Source organism: Lithobates pipiens, unplaced genomic scaffold, assembly GCF_037356315.1.
Source record: "Lithobates pipiens isolate NorthernLeopardFrog02 unplaced genomic scaffold, aLitPip1_a1.2 Scaffold_23, whole genome shotgun sequence".
Taxonomy (NCBI): domain Eukaryota; kingdom Metazoa; phylum Chordata; class Amphibia; order Anura; family Ranidae; genus Lithobates; species Lithobates pipiens.
This window is the reverse complement of record NW_027507785.1, coordinates 280,295,472-280,316,100: the sequence shown is the minus strand read 5'-3', so window position 1 is coordinate 280,316,100 and position 20,629 is coordinate 280,295,472. Positions and strand designations below refer to the sequence as shown.

Genomic DNA, 20,629 nt, shown 5'->3' with positions numbered 1-20,629 from the left:
TCTTTCTTACTTTCTTGTATATCATTTGTTTATTATTAGGGTGGTTCACTTATATCACCTCTGGATAGTGTTTACTTATTTGCACATTTATAAGACGCACTTGGCACTTTATGATCAATTCACTGTTTTTTTTGGCTTTGCACTCAATTGAAGCAGTTGTGTTTCCGTGGAGGTTTTCAATTGACTCTGTAGTGCATTTACTTTTTTTTTTATTTTTTTTGCATTTTCTCTGCAATTAATCAAAATAGTAATTTTTTAAGAGACTGTTTTTAGTTACTTACCTTTGTTCACTTGATTTTCATTTATTTGGATTCTATCACCTCTGTGGTGTGTTTATTTTATTTAATGTAGCACTTTGCACTTTTTGATATTATTCAGTAGACATTTATATATATATTTTTATATTACACTATTGATTTATGTAATTAGGCATTATACTTATCACCCTCGGAGGGTTATTTAATATAGGGGCAGCGCAATACCAACATATCTTTAGTTTCATATTAAGTGGATACGGTGTGATCCATTCCGGTAGTAGCAGCAGCCCCTGACATTTGATAGATCACCAGTGGTAGCGCAGGAATAAAACACTATCATTTATACAGCAGTGGCGACAATAGACCCTGTGTCACCAGTGTGGGGCTAACATGAGAGCCGAACTGTGCATACACAATACCCAAGTAGGGGCCATGGCAGTGTCCCATTCTTGCAGATACCCGGTCCCGGCAAAAACATGGCCACTATAGAGTTAAGCAGTGGATTCCTCATTACGCTCTGTAATCGCATACTGCCTCTGTCCCGTCATGCAGAAGGTGTATTACTAGGAGCAAAAGCTGCTGGGTGGGACACATCCGGGTGGAGGTAAAGACAGGTGTCCTCAAGACCATTCACTTATCCAGCGATCATCCACAGCGCCCTCCTGTGTGTCAGTGAGTGGCTGTAAATGAAAAATCTAGCCGCTCAGCTCACTTTCTGCAGTGCGGCACCGTGACCCAGTGTCTAACCTGCCACGAACAGGTACAGGTCCGCGGCCCTGGGGTTGAGGACCTTTGCTGTATATGACACACAGGAAGAGAACAGGACATTATCGATTTTTCTGGCCCTTATCAAACAGGTATACTCAGTAGACCAAAAGGAGTAAATAAGGGACGTTCATTGTCAAGGTATAGTTTTAAATAGTATAGAAGGCAAAAGACACATACTTTCAAATCTTTCACTGAGGATGCCCACACGTGTGTAACAAACGCATTCAGGCCTAACAAAATGCCAAAAGTTTGTGGATACTTGACTATCACACCTATATGAGCCTGTTGGACATCATACTCCAAAACCATGGGTATTATCACAGAGTTGGCCCTTCGCAGCTCTAACAGCCTCTGCCCTATTGGGAAGGAACAAGATTTATGAGTGTCTTTTGTAGTCAGATGACAACATTGTATGAGAAAACTTGGCTTAAAATCTGTCTTTCAACTCACCAGCTATAAAGTTCAACAGGTCAGAACTAGGGATGAGCTCAGGGGTGTTCGCATGGTCCATGTGCAGAGCCCGCCAGGAAGTCGGCGCAGCACTGTGCTAATCACAGGCAGTGAGACATTGCCCGATCTCTGCAGCCGCACATCAAGGCAATGTCTCACTGCCTGTGATTAGCACAGCACTGCGCCGACTTCCTGGCGGGCTCTGCACGTGGACCATGCAAACACGCCTGAGCTCATCTCTAGTCAGAACTATGCACAAGAATTTCTCCAACCAGACTGGTCAAACCACATCCTCAGGGACCTAGCTTTGTGCTCAAGGACACAGTCATGCTTGAACAGAAAATGGCCTTCCTTAATCTGCTGCCACAAGGTTGAAGTGAACAATTGTCTAAAATGTCTGTGTGAGCTGTAAAATTCAAAGGACCCTTCACTGGAAACACCTGTACTGAATAATTTGGGAGGGGTGTCCACATACTTTTGGCCATATTGGTGGGTGTGACGTTCAGGTATCCACAAACATTTGACCATATTGTTTACTTCATTTTTATTTGCTTATTTATTATCAATGAGCTAATCCATACTGAAAGTACATAAACACAGGTCAGTGTGCATCAACCTACTGTTTGAACCATGTTTGAAAGAAACAAAAGAGGCGTGTGATGGCCAAACATATGACAGAGATCCAAAACGTTTGGATCTCTATGACACGTATACTAGCAAGTAGAGATTATTATTATAAAAGAAATGCAAATATGGTTAATAAACCTTTATATTATGTAAGTATTTTATCTAAGCAGATATCTACTAGGGCTGCAAATAATGATTATTTATGATTATTGCTTTAATTATTCGATTACTCATATAAAAACGTCCAAAAAAGTGTGTATAATTTAGTTAATATGTAAAGTTTAAAAAAAAAATTTTTTATTTATCTATATGCAGTGGTAAATTTAAATAACCAACTATATGGTTGGGGAACAAAATATCAAATTCACTCTGAGAACAACAGAAGAGATACATATACTATCAGAGGCTGAATCTGGTACACATCAAACTCAGATATCAACATTTTTATTTAAAGAAAAAAAAAGAAAAAAGACCTAAAACACTGTTCCGCATTTTTGTACACAGACTGTAATATGGATGACAGACTCCCTCGTCATAGGTAGGTAGCTTGATGGAAACTACCTGCAAGGTGGTCACTAATGTCACTCATTAAAATGCAAATCAATTTATAACTTATTTGAAATTTGTTTTTATGGATATTTTTGTTGTTATTCTGTCTCTCACTGTTAAAATAAACCTACCATTAAAATTATAGACTGGTCATTTCTTTGTCAGTGGGCAAACAAAATCAGCACGGGATCAATTACTTTTTTTTTCCCCCTCACTCTATTTCTGCCATTTACTTATTTTGCCTGAAATTCAGCTTTAAATGCATCAGATGTGCTAATGAGGGAAGACCTGTACATTCACTTAGTGTGAACACAAAGGTGCTATTATAGATAATAGAACAAAAATCTATAGAAACATCTGCCCTAAAAACTCAATAGTCTCAGCCTGAATGTATCTGTCTGTGCAGGTAGGTTACCTTAGAGGGACTTTTGTGGTCAGCTGAAGAGGTAACTTGTTTGGCAGGCTCTGCTTCTTCCACTTGCTGAAGTTCAGCCTCTTCAACATCTTGTACGTCAGTATAAGACTCATCCTCTATCACCCCCATCACTTCCTTCAGCTCAGCCTAAAACCACAAGAGACACCAAAATATATCTGCGAACATGTAACCTGTATATTGCTAACCAAAACAAAATGTCACTCACCAGCAAATCGTCGTCATCCTCTAGATCATCATCATCACCCCCCTCTTCCTCTGCATCCAGGTCTCTCATGCACGCCTGTGCCATCTTCTCTATATGATCCATAGGAACTGGAGCTGTAGAGATATTTCAGTGATTAAGAACTGACTTTCACAGGGACAGAACTGGTGTGCAAGTAAAGAACCACTATAGCAAAACATATTATATTCTGTTAAAGTGTAACTAAAGGCAGAGGTACTTACCTCAGCTGCAGCGGTCCGATACCTGTATGCTTTCTCAACAAAATCTTCTCCCCAGCTTCTTCCAGGTGTCGGACGACATGATTGGCTGGTGCAGGATGACATCACTTCCATGTATGCGTGGGAGTCATTCATCCTTGCACACTGGAACCTTCCAGAAATGTAAACTGAACTGCCCATGTGTAGATCAGATCAGAGTACATACTGCAGAGGACTGCAGATAACTTTATTTATTCACAGAAGAGACATTGCATATCTCTTCTGCAATAAAGAGTTTGTCTAGTCACAATTACTTTTGACTTTAGTTTCGCTTTGACAGTTACAGGTGGACGGACAAACCATATAAATATTTTGAGGGGTGCCCAATGATCATCACCCCCTGTCCTGAGGAAGATACGAAATTCCCTTGCAGACACATGTCCAGGACAGGACGGCATGCTTAGCAGATTGAAAAAAAATTCAAAAGCTGCGCCAACAAAGAAACAGTTTATATTAGCTACCCTAATAAAATATAAAAAACTGTGAAAGTTATAAATAAATATCACATTCACTATACATTCAATGAAAAAAAATAACGAATATTGTGATTTCCCAACTAGAGAGGAAGGAACGAGCAAAGTTCATCAAAAGTCCATAAGAAATCCTCAGTTGTGATCCTTATCAGAACACCACGGTGATTCCACTCAAAAAAATGCACACAACCGTTGCGCATACCATATACTAATTAAACATAGAAATATAGGTGGTGCGAACGTACCTGATCTACAGGATTATTATGACGCAACTCTTCTGACCCAATTGCAAGAATGGTTCTTGCCTACTCCTAAAACTTTATGGGGACAAATTGAGAAAGACATCACGCGACAGCCTAATATGCAATTCTGGTTACTTAGTAGGAAAATAAAGTCCACAATTACAGCTCAATACCCACCAACGGTGAAAGCGACGCTACACTCTTGGCAGAGAATCATCACATACAAATGGGATAAAACTCCAATCACGGTGTTAAACCCTCCTCTAACAATTATACCAACATTAATTCCTGGCGTACAAATACACGACTGGAATTTGGGTCGGGATATCAAACTTGGTTCCTTCTTCCAACAGGGCTCATTAAAGTCTTTTTCTCAGTTAAGTAATGAATTACAGCTCCCGAATTCTGAGCGATCTACATATATTCAAATAGAAAAGTGTCTGCTACACAATCCACAACTCAGAGCTTCAATCCCGGTTAAAATATGGTCTTTCCTCAATAACCATGCCACCTCACAGAAAGGAGTAGCTACAATATACCCAATTCTAGGGGAAAAAAACATACCCAGCAAACTACCTTCCTTCCTTAAATGGGAACAAGATTTGGGGCAAGACTTTTCAATTAAACAATGGATGGCTTCCCTACGAAGCATATATAGGGCCACTGCATGTGTTACACTATGGGAACTGGCACAAAAAATTGTTCAAAGACAATACCTGACTCCACATATCCTAGCAAAATTCAAGGGGAACTCGTCACCTAATTGCTGGAGAAATTGTACCCAATTGGGGACCCTATTTCATATTATGTGGGACTGCCCAAGCTTACATAACTACTGGCAGGCAATCTCCCATTTACTCACTTCCGTAACAGGTATTGTCCTTCAACTTTCACCAGAACTAGCCATTCTGAATATGAATTTACATACGATTCCCAAACAATATCGTAAAGTAGTAACACATATACTTTTAGCTGCGAGACTATCCATAACCAGAAAATGGAAATCTGACTCTTTTCCTACTATGACAGAAGTTATAGAATTAACCCAACTCCATCACTCCTACGAATTGTTATTTCCTAATGACAAATCCCTATATATTAAGGAACAACAACTATGGGAACCTTGGAGTACATGGTACAAAAATTATACTTCCACAATTTAGATAATGCTGATTCTTTAATCATATAGAAGAAAGAACTCCTGTGCGTTTTAATATTTTTTTTTTGGATGGCTTTAAAAATTATTTCATAACAAAGTGAAAAATATATCACATGTTTGTTTATCTGAATTGAGCTGCGGAGTAAGAATAGATCTTTATTTTCCTTCATAAAAGATAACTACTGTGTTTGAATTTCCTTTAGGATGTTGGACTAGGTACTCCAAGACACAGATAGATCCCTGTGAGGGGTGTCTTGGGGTCCAGAAGTGGCCATTATCCATAATGCTATTTATAAATCTTAAAATAATTATATTACGGACTTTATTATACAAATTCTAAGAGACTTACTCTTGTTCGAGTCCCTTTATGACTATGAATATTAGATACTTGGGAATACTACTTTATTCTTTATTGTGGATTATTTGTTTATATGCTATATTGTGCTGAGAAAACCCTGTCACTACATTATACTGTGTTATGTTACTTTTATTACTATATATTATTTTTTTTTGTTTTGTAACCCTTGTTGTAACTAACTCTGCTAAAAATCTCAATAAAAACATTTGAAAATAAAAAAATGCACACAAGTGCCCGTCACCAAGAAGTAAGTGCGCTTACTAGATGGAAGCTTAATCAAAGCCTTGTATGCAAATGCTCAGTATCCTCCTCCTTACATCTTGTGTTCATGGATCAGCTAACCACAGTGAAAGGCAGCATTCACATAAATATATATCTCGTTCAGCGATCCCAAAAAATGCTATCAATGGATTGCAAGCAAATTGGAGGATAGCACAGAGTGTGGGTCATGTAAACAGAATCCAGATGGTGGAAGTGGAATTGCTCACCAAGTTCTCTTAGTTATAATAAACCCATCAGCTACACATTCCACACTATACAGTTGGCCGTAGATTGTATACAGCTAGTTTCAGCAGGGACAAATTACTGAACTGTACAGGTTGGTGATTACTGAATTCAAGGCGCAGAGCAGGATTCGGACAGGAATCGCACCACATTTCTGTTCAAATCACATGCAATTCTTTGCAGTGTGTATGAGCTCAAAACGCATTTGGTTTTGGTATTGGGAGCATTTGCACGAGTATGAGTACTTGTGCAAGCCCTACTGTTTAATATTCCAAAGTTGGACATGTAAAAGTAGTAGACCACATGCAGTTGACAGAGTAATTACACGTCCCAATTAATTAGCAGCCGTGGGTGAGGAGGGGTGTGTTGACTCAGTTACACTTTAAAGCCAGTGAAGCTCTACTCACCTTTTCCTTTGGGTTTTGCCTTGGGTGCCACTTTCCCACCAGTAAGGGCGGCTAGCTCTGCCTCTAAGTCACCATCATCTGCATCATCTGGGATTCCCATAATCATATCTTCCGGATTGAAGTCTACAAACAAGCCAAGCTACACACCGAAATAAAGAAAAGAAAACACTCAAACGAGAATTGAAACTAAAAGCACCTGAGACCAGTGGTATACCATCCGACCTATGAACTGTAATGACAGAGCATTCTAACCACCAACTTTACAGTAATCGGCTTTTAGAGCAAACATAAGACAGAAACTAACCTATGTCAGAAAACACAGAACATATATTTATACACTTATGCGGTTTCAGCTCTACAGACCCATTTGTGTGCCATGAAAGAAGCTGCCATCCTTTATACGAATATACTGATTCTATGGTTTGTCTTTGCAGCTGTGGTAGGGGAATAAGACTGCAAAATGAAGCCATATACATTAGGCTGGGTTCACACTATGTGCAGCCCGGCTCGCACCAGGTGTCCAGTGCGCACAGGACTAGGGCTGCAACTAACGATTATTTTCATAATCGATTAGTTGACCGATTATTGCTTCGATTAATCGGTTAACCTTAAAAAAAGTGTGGTGTATAATTGAGTTAATATGTAAAGTTTAAAAAAAAAAAGGCAATTTATTCTTAAATATCTCTATATGCAGTGGTAAATATAAATAACTATATGGTTAGGGAGCAAAATATCTAATCCAATCTGAGGGTAACAGACAGAAGAGATATACTGTATATATTAGAGGGGATATATACTGTATATACTATTAGAAGAGATATACTGTATATACTATATATACTATTAAAGGAGAGATACTGTATATACCATTAGAGGAGAGATACTGTATATACCATTAGAGGAGAGATACTGTATATACCATTAGAGGAGAGATACTGTATATACCATTAGAGGAGAGATACTGTATATACCATTAGAGGAGATATACTGTATATACCATTAGAGGAGATATACTGTATATACCATTAGAGGAGATATACTGTATATACCATTAGAAGAGATATACTTTATATACCATTAGAAGAGATATACTGTATATAATATTAGAGGAGAGATATAGGGTTTATACTATTAGAGTGTATATAGTGTATATACTATTAGAGGAGATATATACTTTTAAAGGGTCAATCTGGTAAATATCAGACTCATTAACTTTAACCCCATTTTGGTTGATTAATCGATTATGAAAATAGTAATCGATTAATTTCATAATCGATTAGTTGTCGATTAATCAATTAGTTGTTTCAGCCCTACACAGGACTCTTCTGCAGTGTGCTCTGTGGCCACCCCAGAGATGAGTGAACCTGTTCCATTGACAGTCAATAATAATCTCCTGTCATGTGAATTGGATGAGACGAAAACCCGCATTCAATTCGCAATAGTGTGAACCCAGCCTTAAGATTATTCTTGTTCAGCCCTGAATGCGAACAAGAGAAAATCAGTGGATTCCCTTCTCCACGCTAAACGGCATGGTTTCTGAGTTCTAGGCCGAATGCATTTGCAGCAGACTGCCAAAGGCAATGACAGGTGTTGCAAAGCCTCCATGATTCAAGTAACTGAAATCCAATGACTGAAAAGGGATGCACCAGGGACAGGAATACTGGAGAGGAAAGATCTAGCTGATGCTGGATGTCGTCCAGCCTATAAATTATGCAGGATTTATCTGACTTGCTGCAGCTTCTAATACACACTGTGAGGAGCTCACAGTGTGCAGTGAAATCAGCATAAGATATTTTAGTACAGGAGAGGATCCTGTACACCTCTGCAATACTGAAGGTAAGGCTGGAGTTGAGCTTTGAGTGCAGAAAAGAACATGCATACAATCATTACATGGAAGAACTGTTCCTGTTTCCCATAACAGCCAATTAGATTACCCCTTTAGATTCCTAGTACAGTATGAGAAGATGATTGTCAGAATGTGACTATTCTGTTTAGTATTCTTCCTTCAGATGCTGGAATGACACTTCAAGCATCATATGGGTGACGCACACATTACCTCTTTGGCTGCAGCTACCCCTTTGCCCTTGGCTGGGGCATTTTTCTTGCCAGGCCTTCTGCCCAGCATTGCGGCTCATGGAAGCTCTGCCCCCAAGCAGGGTGTCTGACGTCTTACACCAGGGGTCCTGTGAAAAAAGGACAGGTCATTAGGAAAAAAGTTTAAGTAAAAGGAAGTAAAATGGTGAGAAGAGCTTGGTGATAATTGTCATATACACAAGAAATGTAAGTTGGAGAAGCTCACATTTAGCACAGGTGGAACTGGGAACAAACATGAAATTACAGTTGCCCAGTGTGGATGGTTCGGTCCCACCAGGTGACAATCTCATGTCTCTCTAACACGTGCTGGCTGGACAACCACTTTACCAATCAACCAGGGTTCCAACAGTTAGGCCTTGTTCAAATGGGTGTACTTAAAGAGGAAGTAAACCCTGATGAGTTTACTTCCTCTTTCATTCCCAGCAAAGGTAAAGCGTAATGGACTACTATGCATCGCATAATAGTCCATTATGTGTCACTTACCTGACACAGGAGCCAGCGAAGTCACTGCTGTCCCCTGTAGTCCGGCGCATCCATCTTCTCGGTGGGTCTCGCTGCTCCGCCGCTGTCATTCGGCGAAGCATGCGCACGGGAGCCGCCACTCGCGGCATATCGCTGTTGACCGCGGCGCACTCAGTGCACCTTCGCGCCGTAGACAGTGGTGCCTGTCTTTCAGGAAATATCTCCTAAACAGTGTAGTTAGGAGATATTTCTTAGACCTACAGGTAAACCTTAATCTAGGCTTACCTGTAGGTCAAAGTAGGTTGTAAGGGTTTACAACCACTTTAAGCAAACACCCCTGTGAGGGCCTTGTTTTGTTTGCATGAGATGCAGAGGTGTTCCATGCATCCCCATGCAGACAGTCCCATTCTAGTCAACTGGGATGCAGCAGCTGCACAGACACAGTGACAAGCGCACTGTCTGCATTTAGGGACATGCACCTGCACCTACATGGATGTCAAATTGGGAGCAGTGGCTGTACCTGTGCAGCCGCTGCGTCCCAATTGACTGGAATAAGACTGCCTGCATGGGGATGCATGAAACACCTGTGCATTCAGTGCAAGTAAAACATGGCCCTTACACAGGTGTACACATAGACACGTTTGCATTAGAAAAGCCTTACCCACTGTCCCACAAGGGACACTAAAGTGAAAGCAATACTCTCCAAGTCAATTATACACGTTGCAGTAATTTTAGCAACCTTTACGCTCATCTTCTGTGCTGCAGACACACAGATAGGCCATCATCAGGGGCGTACATACGCGGGTCTCAGGGGGCACAGTGTGCAGCCCCCTGTACACCTGGATAGGGGGGGCAGTGGGGGCTGCATTTACTGGCCCCTCCCTTGTCTTAATGAGAGAGTCAGTGATCTGTACCGATCCCTGACTGTTCATTCATAACTGAGGCATAGTAAACTGCTATGCTTCAGTTTATGAATGAAGTTTATGAATGAACAGAAAGCTCTGTACAGAGCTATTCCTGTCCATTCATCCTTGCTGCAGAGATAGAGATTGAGGGCTGTGTCCTCAATCCCCTTTCTCGGTCTCAAAGGTGAAACATCAGAGGTCTGTTTAGACTCCTGATAATGCCCGAAAAAAAAAAACAGAACCTTTATCTCAAGAGTAAGAGACAAGAAGGGAGAAGTACAAATCATGCCGGACAAGATAATGGATACGTTTCATGCATATTATAGTGCCCTCTATAATATTGGAAACAACAAGGGGGATGCGACTCGGGAGGAAATAGGCGACTATCTGAGGGGGTTAGACCTATATAAACTAACGCAAGAGGATATGGCCTCTCTAGAGTCTCCAATTAAGATTGAGGAAGTTGAAATAGCGATTAAAAATACAGCAGTGGGGGGATGCCCGGGGCCGGATGGGTTTCCGATTCTATATTATAAGAAATTCCAAAAACAACTCGCTCCAAAACTATGTGAGTACTTTAATGTGGTGGGGGAGGGGAGAGGTAAGTTTAGGGAGGAAACAATGCTGGCACATATAGCACTAATCCTGAAGGAGGCAAAAGATCCTTTGGCAGTTGAAAGCTATAGGCCAATATCGCTCTTGAACTCAGACATTAAGTTGTTTTCAAAAATTATTGCGGAGCGATTGAGGCCTTATGTGCCGCGTTGGGTTCAAAAAGATCAGGTGGGCTTTGTTCAAGGGAGAGAAGGGAGGGACAATACCCTGAAAACCATTCTGTTGATGCAGGAGGCAATCAGACAGGGAGGCCCCACGGTACTTGTGTCGATTGATGCTGAAAAAGCATTCGACAGGGTTAGCTGGGGCTTCCTGTCTGAGGTAATAAGGTACTGTGGAATAGGGGAAAAGATGAGAAGGTGGATAGAGGCCCTATATGACCACCCTAAAGCTAGAATAAGAGTTAATGGATCCCTTTCGTGCCCCCTAGAGTTATTCAATGGGACACGACAGGGCTGTCCCCTCTCCCCGATTCTTTTTATAATGGTATTAGAGCCCCTTTTGGCAACCATTAGAAAAAACCAAGATATCCAGGGAATTAAAGTATTGGACAAGGAGTATAAGATAGCAGGTTTTGCCGACGATCTCTTACTCTATATGTCCAACCCAAGGATTTCTATCCCGGGAATTATGAAAGAACTTATGAAATTCGGGGAGGTCTCAAATTTCAAAGTGAACATGTCAAAGTCGGAGATATTAAACTTAAATTTATCTACAGCGGAACAAAAGGCGCTCCAGGGGAAATTGCCGTTTAGATGGTGTCCAAAAAAATTAGGATATCTGGGAATTAATTTGACAGCAAAAATGGGAGACCTGTTCGAGGCTAATTATATACCTCTCCTTAATAAAATTAAGCAACAACTTAGTAAGATTCAATACAGAGCCCTCTCGTGGACGGGAAGAGTTAATGTTATAAAAATGTTTATTTTACCGATATTTACATATACTTGCCAAATGATTCCTATTATTTTATCCCCAGCGTATTTAAATAAACTTAAAACTATGATCAGAAGATTTATATGGAGAGGGAAGGTAGCGAGAGTGGCATCTCACATTCTGACTAGAAGTAAAGAGAGAGGGGGGCTAGCCTTACCCGATTTTAAGAAGTACTACGAGACCATTATGATATCACGTGTTACGGACTGGATATACAATGGGGGGGGCAAGGACTGGGCAGAATTAGAAATTAATTTAAGCACAAAAAATTTAGGAGAATTAATATGGATACCAGCAAAAACTAGAGAGTTAGCGGTAAATACAAGCACACTCACAAAAAATACACTACGGATTTGGGACACAATAAATAAGAGACATGGGTGGACACATAACTCACCATATATCCCGTTGTTGGATAATATTTTTTTCAGACCAGGGCAGGAGGAGTACATATATTTTAGTAGGTGGGCTAGGAAAGATAGTATTAGATTACACGAGGTCATGGTTGGGGATAGATTATGCACATATGAAGAAATCATTGGGAAATGGGGGCATAAACCTTTAGATAAATGGAGACATTCACAATTATTCTACTTTGCCCAGTCCTTGCCCCATCCTTTGAGGGGTAAGGAGAAGTTGAGGCCCTTAGAAAAACTACTTGCGAACCGGAATAGCCTGGTAAAAAGAACAACAAAAATATATAAAATTTTATTAGAAGAAGAGGGAAATAAATATCCGGAATACCTGGGTAAATGGGAAAGGGAAATAGGCTCTCTAAGTAGTGATGAACAGAGAAATAAAATATTGAGACGTACGTATTCAGTAGCGATAGACTCACAGACCAGGGAGATGTCCTATAAACTACTGTCTAGGTGGTATATAACTCCACAGCAAGGAAATAAGATCAGCAAGGAAAATTCCTCTAGGTGTTGGAGGGGATGCTCGGCGGTGGGGTCCTTCGCTCACCTATGGTGGGACTGCCCTAAAATACAAGCATTCTGGGGGAAAATAATAGAAGCAAGTTTTAAGGTAACAGGTGAAAGGATTAGAAGTGATCCCTGGGTGTGCCTATTCCATGGCACAGTAGTTGGAGAGGTAGAATATGGTCAGACTTTGACCCCTTGTTTGTTGAATTCTGCCAAAGCCCTGATCCCACGGAAATGGAAAAGCCAAGATCCACCCACAATGAAGGAATGGGTAGAGAGATTGGAAAAAGTAAGAAATATTGAAGCTATGATATTTAAGTCAGAAAATGCGGAGGAGAGGTATCTGAATAAGTGGAGACATTGGATACAATTTAGAAAATCTGATAATTATTGGAAACTACTTGAATGTTAGCGATTCCTATTAATAGAAGGACCGAGGGAGAGGGGGAGGGAGGGAGTGGGTGGGGGGTTTTTTATTGGAGATAATGTTAAAAGGATTGAATTTTGTAACGAAACGAGATTGTTTGTTAAACTTGAAAAATAAAGAATTAAAAAAAAAAAAAAAAAAAAAAAAAAAGACTCCTGATAATGCCCTAAAGCCCCCCAACAGGGCTCCTAAAAAAAAAAGAATATATAAATATATATAATAAAAAAAACTACCGACGCCAGTGCTGGAACTACCAGGGTCTCGTTTGTGACCAGGCCCTGGAGTTTGGTCACCCTGGGGAGTATCCTGTTGGGGGTCAGGGAGGCCCTTTATGGTTTCTTGCACCAGGGCCCTGAAGAGTCTAATTGCGCCTCTGGCCATCATAGCACAGAGTTTCAAAATGGGTGTAAAGTGGCATACACCGCTTTTACTACAATCACAGGATCTGTTCAAGCATTATAACATGAAACACGGCATATCAATTTAATTTCATATGCCAGTCACTCAAGGGTAAACTGCCAGGTAAACTGCCAGTTCAATAAACCAAAAGGAATATCATATTTCATAGAACAGCTTTCTGTATTAACCTCAAGTTCCGGTTTGAATTTCAAGAGAGGTGGAGGCCAATACGAGATGCCAGTAATTCTAATTCTAAAGAAGTCCTTCCATAGTCATAAGGAAAGAGAATGTTATCATTTCAGTTGGTTATGGACATCAGAGCAATGCTATTCATTAGCAATATTTATGCATTTTTCGGACATTTATTGCTTACAAGTTAAAATCTGTAATTTTTTGCTAGAAAATTACTTAGAACTCCCAAACATCATATATAAAATCATATATAAAATTTTAGCAGAGACCCTAGAGAATAAAATGGCGATCACTGCAATATATTATGTCACATTGAATATATTCAGCGGTCTTTCAAATGTATTTTTTTTTCTTCAAAGAAACACACTTTCATGAATTAAAAAACCAAAACTGTAGTTATCCCAATTTTTGGTATAATGTGAAAGTCGATGTTACACCGAGTAGATACTCAACATATCATGCTTTAAAATTTGCTAGTGTAATGGAAACAAAGTAGGACACTTAAAAATCTCCATAGGCAAAGTTTTAAAAATGTATCTGTTACCAGTTTAGCGTTAGAGAGGTTTAGTGCTAGAATTATTGCTCTCGCGCCAACGATCATGGTGATACCTCCCATGTGTGGCTTGAACACTGTTTACATTTGGGGGCTCGACTTATGCATGCGTTCACTTCTACGCGTGAGCACGGAAGGGTGGGTTTTTATTTTTCTTATTTTATTTTTATACTGTCCCTTTAACAAAAAAAACTGATCACTTTTATTGCTGTCACAAGGAATGTAAACATCCATTGTGTCCCCTCCCGCTGTTTGTGCTTCTCTAATGATCGAACGACTACTTAGCTCAGTTAGCTGCATCACTTATTATCAAAACAAAGCCAACAGTCGGCTCTGAAAAATGGTACTGGGCTAAAGCCTGCAGATACCAGGCATCACCCTGGTACAAACCCTTGAAGCTGAAGGCCGCATATTTGCATTATGTCAGGAGAAGGGATTAAAGCACTGAAAGCAAGACTTTTTTTACATTTTGGGTTATAACCCTTGTAGGCTTGTTTTTGCCATCTGTGTCCCTTTATCAAGCTAAACGCAGCCCCGTCCCGACGAACACGCGTGCAGAAGTGAACGCATACTTGAGTAGCGTCCGCATATGACAACGGTGTTCAAACCACACATGTGAGGCATTGCCGCAATCAGTAGAGCGAGAGCAATAATTCTAGCCCTAGATCTCCTCTGTAACTCCAAACATGCAACCTACAGAATTTTTTTAATTCGCCTATGGAGACTTTTAAGGGTAAAAGTTTGTCGCCATTCCACGAGCGGGCGCAATTTTGAAGTGTGACATGTTGGGTACCAATTTACTCGGCGTAACATTATCTTTCACCATATAAAAAAAAAAAAATGGGACAACTTTACGGCTGTCTTATTTAATTCAAAATGTATTTTTCCCCCAAAAAAAGTGAGCTTGTAAGACCACTGCGCAAATACAGTGTGACAGAAAGTATTGCAACGACCACCATTTTATTCTCTAGGGTGTTAGAAAAAAAATGTATAATGTTTGGGGGTTCCATGTCATTTTCTAGCCCAAACAAAGTGTTTTTTAACTTGTAAACAACAAATCTCAGAAAGAGGCTCGGTCCTAAAGTGGTTAAGTACCGTCCTCCACAACAGTCCCAGTTTTTAATATGGACCCTTGGGAAAATTAATTGCTCACCCCTGCTGTAAGACCACCTTTTCAAATCAGCATCTTCCCCTGAAGAATAGGGATGGACTCGGATAGCGTGTTCGGATTGTACCCACCAGGAAGTCATCACTGTACCCCGCCAATCATAGGCAGCGTGCATTTCCCGGCCCAAATCTGCACATACACACACTGCCTATGATTAGCGGTGTGCAGCGACGGCCTCCTGGCGGGTATGAGCCAAACACTTTTATATTCTCCACGCATTCCCAGTCCTGATCAGGTCTCTCAGTTAGCTGTCATGGAGGAGAAAAGGGGAAAAGTCACATTGGCATAGAGCAATGGTTGCGTACCTACACCTACTTGTTATTTACATTTAGTAAGATGTTTACAAGGTGTGACATTTAATCCAGGAATGCCCAGAGCGTATCACTATGGTGGCGAGTCACACAGCCATTCGCACTCAAGCATGCTCCGACATGTTCTAAATTGCGAGTGAAACTTTAGCTCTCTTACAACAGGTTTATGGTGAACATTCCATGAAGAAATCAAGTGTTTTTGAATGGCAAAAGGAGGGACGATGATGCAAGAAGTGGGTAGCCAAAAACATAAAGGACGGATGCAAATGTGGAAAATAAAAAGGTTACGGGAATCTGTTCAGGAAGAAAACTGGCCTGACAAGTGGATTCTCCGCCATGACAACTCTCCTGCACATGATGTGTTAAGGTGTTTGCAAGTTCTTGGTCCAGAAATCCATTCCGAAACTTCACCAATTACCTTATTCCCCCAACTTAGCACCTTGCGACTTTTGTTTCCAAAATCAAAAAATGCCTTAAAGGAGTTGTAAAGTCAGAAGTTTTTTTTTACTTAATACGTACTGGAGGTCCATCTCTGTCCAGTGATGTCCACAAGTGTCTCAGCTATTCTGATTGGCTGAGACACAGCAGCGGTGACACTGGTTAACTGACTTTGGCTGAGACACAGCAGCGGTGACATTGGTTAACTGACTTTGACAGCAGTTGAGAGCCAATCGGGAGAGAGGGGGGGCGGGGCCCGTACCACAGCTCCGCGTCTAAATGGACACACGGAGCTGCTGCTTGGCTTGGGTGCCACCATAGCAAGCTGCTTGCTGTGGGGATACGCAACAGGAGGGGATGGCCAGGAGCACAGAAGAGGGACCCGAGAAGAGGAAGATCCAATCTGCTCTGTGCAAATCCACTACACAGAGCAGATAAGTATAACTTTTTTTTTTTTTTTTTACTTTAAAAATAACAAACATAAGACCTTACAATCAAAGGAATTCCAGGAACGTTTCTGGCAGTGGCACAGCCCTCTAGAAAAGTGCCTCACTTCACAAGGGGACCACTTTGAAGGTGACAATAGCTGTAGTGTATAGGTAAGCAAACTTTTTTACAGTCCATTCTCAGAAATTAAAATGTTACACCTAGTACATAAGTAGAAGAACTGTACAGTAGAACTATAGGAAAACCTTTTTTATTTTGGATAGAGCCACACAGACAGTTTTCAGGCATTTTAGCTCTAAAAATAGCGCCTGTAATGCGCCTAAAAAACGCCTCCCATGCCACCCCAGTGTGAAAACCCGACTGCTTTCACACTGGGGCGGTGCTTTTGTGGGTCAAAAAGTCCTGCAAGCAACATCTTTGGGGCGGTTTAGGAGCGTTGTATACAGCGCTCCTAAACCGCCTGACAATTGGAATGAATGGGCTTTGGAAGCACCGCACCACAGGCGTTTAACCTCTTCTTGGGGGTTAAAAGTGCTCCACTAGCGGCAGAAAAGCGCCATTAATGAACGATAAAGTGACGCTAAAACTAACAGCACTTTACCACCAATGGGGCCCGCACCCTGTGTGAAAGTAGCTTAAAGGAGGGTTGGTAGCCCTGTAAGGTTTATTTTTGCCATCTTTGTCCCATTAGGGAGAATTACCCTCACTTCCTGTCCCATAGTCAAACTCTTGGGGGCCCCCAGGTCACCAGAACTAGTGTCCCCATTTGGAATATTTCCCCTCTAATACTTTTCTGGGGACAACACAAAATGTGGGATTTTCTTTTACTTTCACTTTCAATGATAATGGTAAACAGGACAAATAGAGAGGGTGGCTCTCCCTACCCGGGGCACAGACCTTAATAAAAGCTGACAGCTATTCTAATCCATTGCCCCTCTATCCAGAACTAGACAAAAAAAGTAGTAATACTTTATTGATCTAAAGCAGTCCCCAATCCCCAGGCCACGGACTGGTACATGACCTGTTGATAACCGGGCCGCACAGCCGAAGGTGAGCCGCTATCGAGGTTCGGACAGGGCTATCCTAGACCTGCAGTCACCCCTCACCTACTGCTGTGTGGCCATGCCAATGTCTCCTCTCCCAGAAATACAGGAGTCTTCTCATATTAATAGGCGGGTAATCACCCACTTATGATAAGTTGGGGAGCTCCCACCCTCCATTCAGATCTGCAGCTCCTCCCACCGCCTGCCCTGTTAATAGGATGACACTGCTGGCGGGGTGGGAAAGGACACACAGGCTGAATCCTGCCTCTGCCCTTGTCAAAGGTAGGACTGTGTACAGGGGGAGGGCAGAGAGTGAAAGGGGCACTATGATTAGAGAGAAAGAGGGGGGGGGGGGGCTGTGATAAAGGAGACTGCACTGTAATAACAGTGCCCCCTTACAGTGCAGTCCCTTTCCCATCACAGTCCCGTCTGTGTTACATTCATGTAAAAGGGACTGTACTGTAAAAGGGGCACTATGTAAAAGGGGGACTGTGCTATAAAGGGGGTTTTGATGTGAAGGGAGCCTGAAGACTGACCCTGTGAATATCCCATCACCCCGCATTTCCAGGTCCTTGGTAAAACTCGCTCTCAACACCGGTCCCTGGTGCAAAAAAGGTTGGGGACCACAGATCTATTTGAATAAAACAGTCGCAAACCTCAGTTTACCAACATGTGACAGAAGAGAAACAGGAAATATGAAAGTAGGTCACATGGACAATCCAGTGCAATTTATTCAGGACACAAATACAAAATACGAGGCAGGAACTGAATCATGAAAAGATGAGTGCACGAAACTGAAGAAAAAAGCCCTTCCAGCTGCTAAAAGAAACAAGTAATCTGGTTGGTTGTGAGCGATCGCTCCAGTCTTTTTTTAAAAATAAAATAAAATTCTTTCTCAATAAATTTTTGATCTAAAAATTTCCAAAATGAAATATAGAATAACAAAACAGCTTCACAGAAAATGAGTAGACACAGAGAGCGGGTACCATGATAAATATAGACAAGATGGGTATACCACTGTACACAAATATAATAACATACTACAAGAAAAAGCTGTGAGCATCCAAAAACGTAAAAATTACCAAGAGAGTATTTTCAAAGAAAAAGTAGAACCAGAAGTAAACAGAATGAAAAAGAAGAGCAGATGAAGAAAGAGAGCAAAAAAGACAAGAAGAAAAAGAAGAGGGGAAAAAAAAGGTCGGAGGTCACGCAGCCAACACATTTCAAAAAGACAATCATATGTTCAAAAGTAAAGGCTAATCAGCATTGCAAAACAGGATATTAATATAGTGAGTCAAAGACTTAAACCTCGTACACACAATCGGATTATTGGCCAACAGAGCGTCAGACTTTTGTCTGAAGGGCGTGTCAGGAACTTGTCTTACATACAAACGGCACACAATTGTCAGCCAACAAACAACAAAATCCGACCGTTAGTAAGCTACAATTGTTGTCTAACTTTCCACCAACAAATGTTGGCTGCCAGGCTAGTAAATTTTTGGCAGACAACAGTCTGCTGTCAGCTTTTCCTATCGTCTGTACACAAGTCCATCACACAAAAGTTGAAAGTACAAACACGCATGCCTGGAATCAATGCTCACCAAACACGACATTAGCAGAAGGTGCCCAAAGGGTGGTGCTCAAGAGCTGAAATTACTCGTAGTACGTCACTACGTTCGTGTTTGTTGGCTGACCATTGTGTACCATTTGTATGCAAGACAAGTTCCTGGCACACGCCCTTCGGACAAAAGTTGATGTTTTGTTGGCCAACAATCTGATCGTGCGTACCAAGCTTTAAACTCAAACCAAAAGGCCCAAATCTTACAGTGCAGAGTAACTGATTCCCTGGCATTGTGTGTATGATCCTCCAAAAGGCATAAATCCTCAACCCTGCAAAGCCATTGGAATAGTGAAGGAAGGGCTCGCCAACACTCCACGGGCATAATCTCTGATATATACATCAATTGTCTCCTCTAGGAAACCACCACTGCTCTCCTTTCAGCAACATTGGTAGCGAGTGAATTTTCAGTGCAATTGACACCAAAAGACTGGCAGACTATGCTTCAAGCTGCTTCAAAGTAATTCTAGAAATGTCACTACTTTAGAAAATGCATATAAGGTCATATACCGCTGGTATTATACTCCAGCTTGGTTGGCCTGCATAATTCCCCAACTTCCATCGACATGCTTCCGGGGATGCACACAGCCAGGGACAATGGCTCATATATGGTGGTACTGCCCTAGGATGACTAGACTTTGGATCCAGGTTTACACACTATTGTTGCACTCAGATGTTAAAAGGAAACCCCTGTGAAGCCCTTCTTTTTAACCTATTGAAACATTATTACGGGCTGAACGTCAACTGGAAACGCATCTTTTTACTAATTAACATCTATACTGTCTGACGCTCATGACCAATTTTTGCGTGTTTAGCAACCCATGGATATCCTATGCTCAATTCTTCTTGTTTTGACCATACATTACTGACATTACGACTTTATCAGGTGTGTTGTCCTCTGAGACCACTCTTACCTTTTCTTCTTCTTCAACCTTCCTCACTTTCTTCTTTTTCTCTCTCTGTTCCTTTAACACCCTCCTACATGTATCGGGAGATATTCTTCATCCTATATACTCCTGTATACCTCAGTTAACTGCCATTCCTCTGATTGAATAAGCGGGAGCCCACCGTAGATCGTAGGCGTTCCCCGTGGCATCTGAGGTCCGGCCTCCCTCATTCTTCTTTTGGTTTTTGTTACTGCCGATAACTATGTTCAATCTGTTAGAAACACTTGAATATCGCACATATTCTATGGATTGGTCTACATACAGTATCCTATATCTTCCTCGCTGTAACTGTCATTTATCTAATGTACCCCAGAGGTAACTTCTGAATCGTGCTATGCACTCTGGATAATGGTTGTGGTCCGTTGGCTCTGTAAGTTTTCTTTTTTGTTTTCTGTTAATAAAAAGCTTTGTAAAAGGAATAGTGAAGGAACAGGTCTC

General features: G+C 41.2%; 1 protein-coding gene across 2 annotated transcripts in view; it reads right to left on the bottom strand.

Annotated features, from left to right (window-relative positions):
- Nucleotides 1-20,629, bottom strand: part of CC2D1B (coiled-coil and C2 domain containing 1B) — a 90,850-nt gene that overhangs the window by 63,348 nt on the left and 6,873 nt on the right. For both annotated transcript variants that reach the window (XM_077453331.1, XM_077453329.1), the window contains exons 2-5: nt 8,767-8,893; nt 6,711-6,849; nt 3,293-3,405; nt 3,067-3,213 (exon numbers count right to left, since the gene is read on the bottom strand). In XM_077453331.1, the coding sequence (XP_077309457.1) occupies nt 3,067-3,213; nt 3,293-3,405; nt 6,711-6,849; nt 8,767-8,835 (468 nt within the window). In that variant the 5' untranslated portion in view covers nt 8,836-8,893. The remainder of the gene's footprint in view (nt 1-3,066; nt 3,214-3,292; nt 3,406-6,710; nt 6,850-8,766; nt 8,894-20,629) is intronic.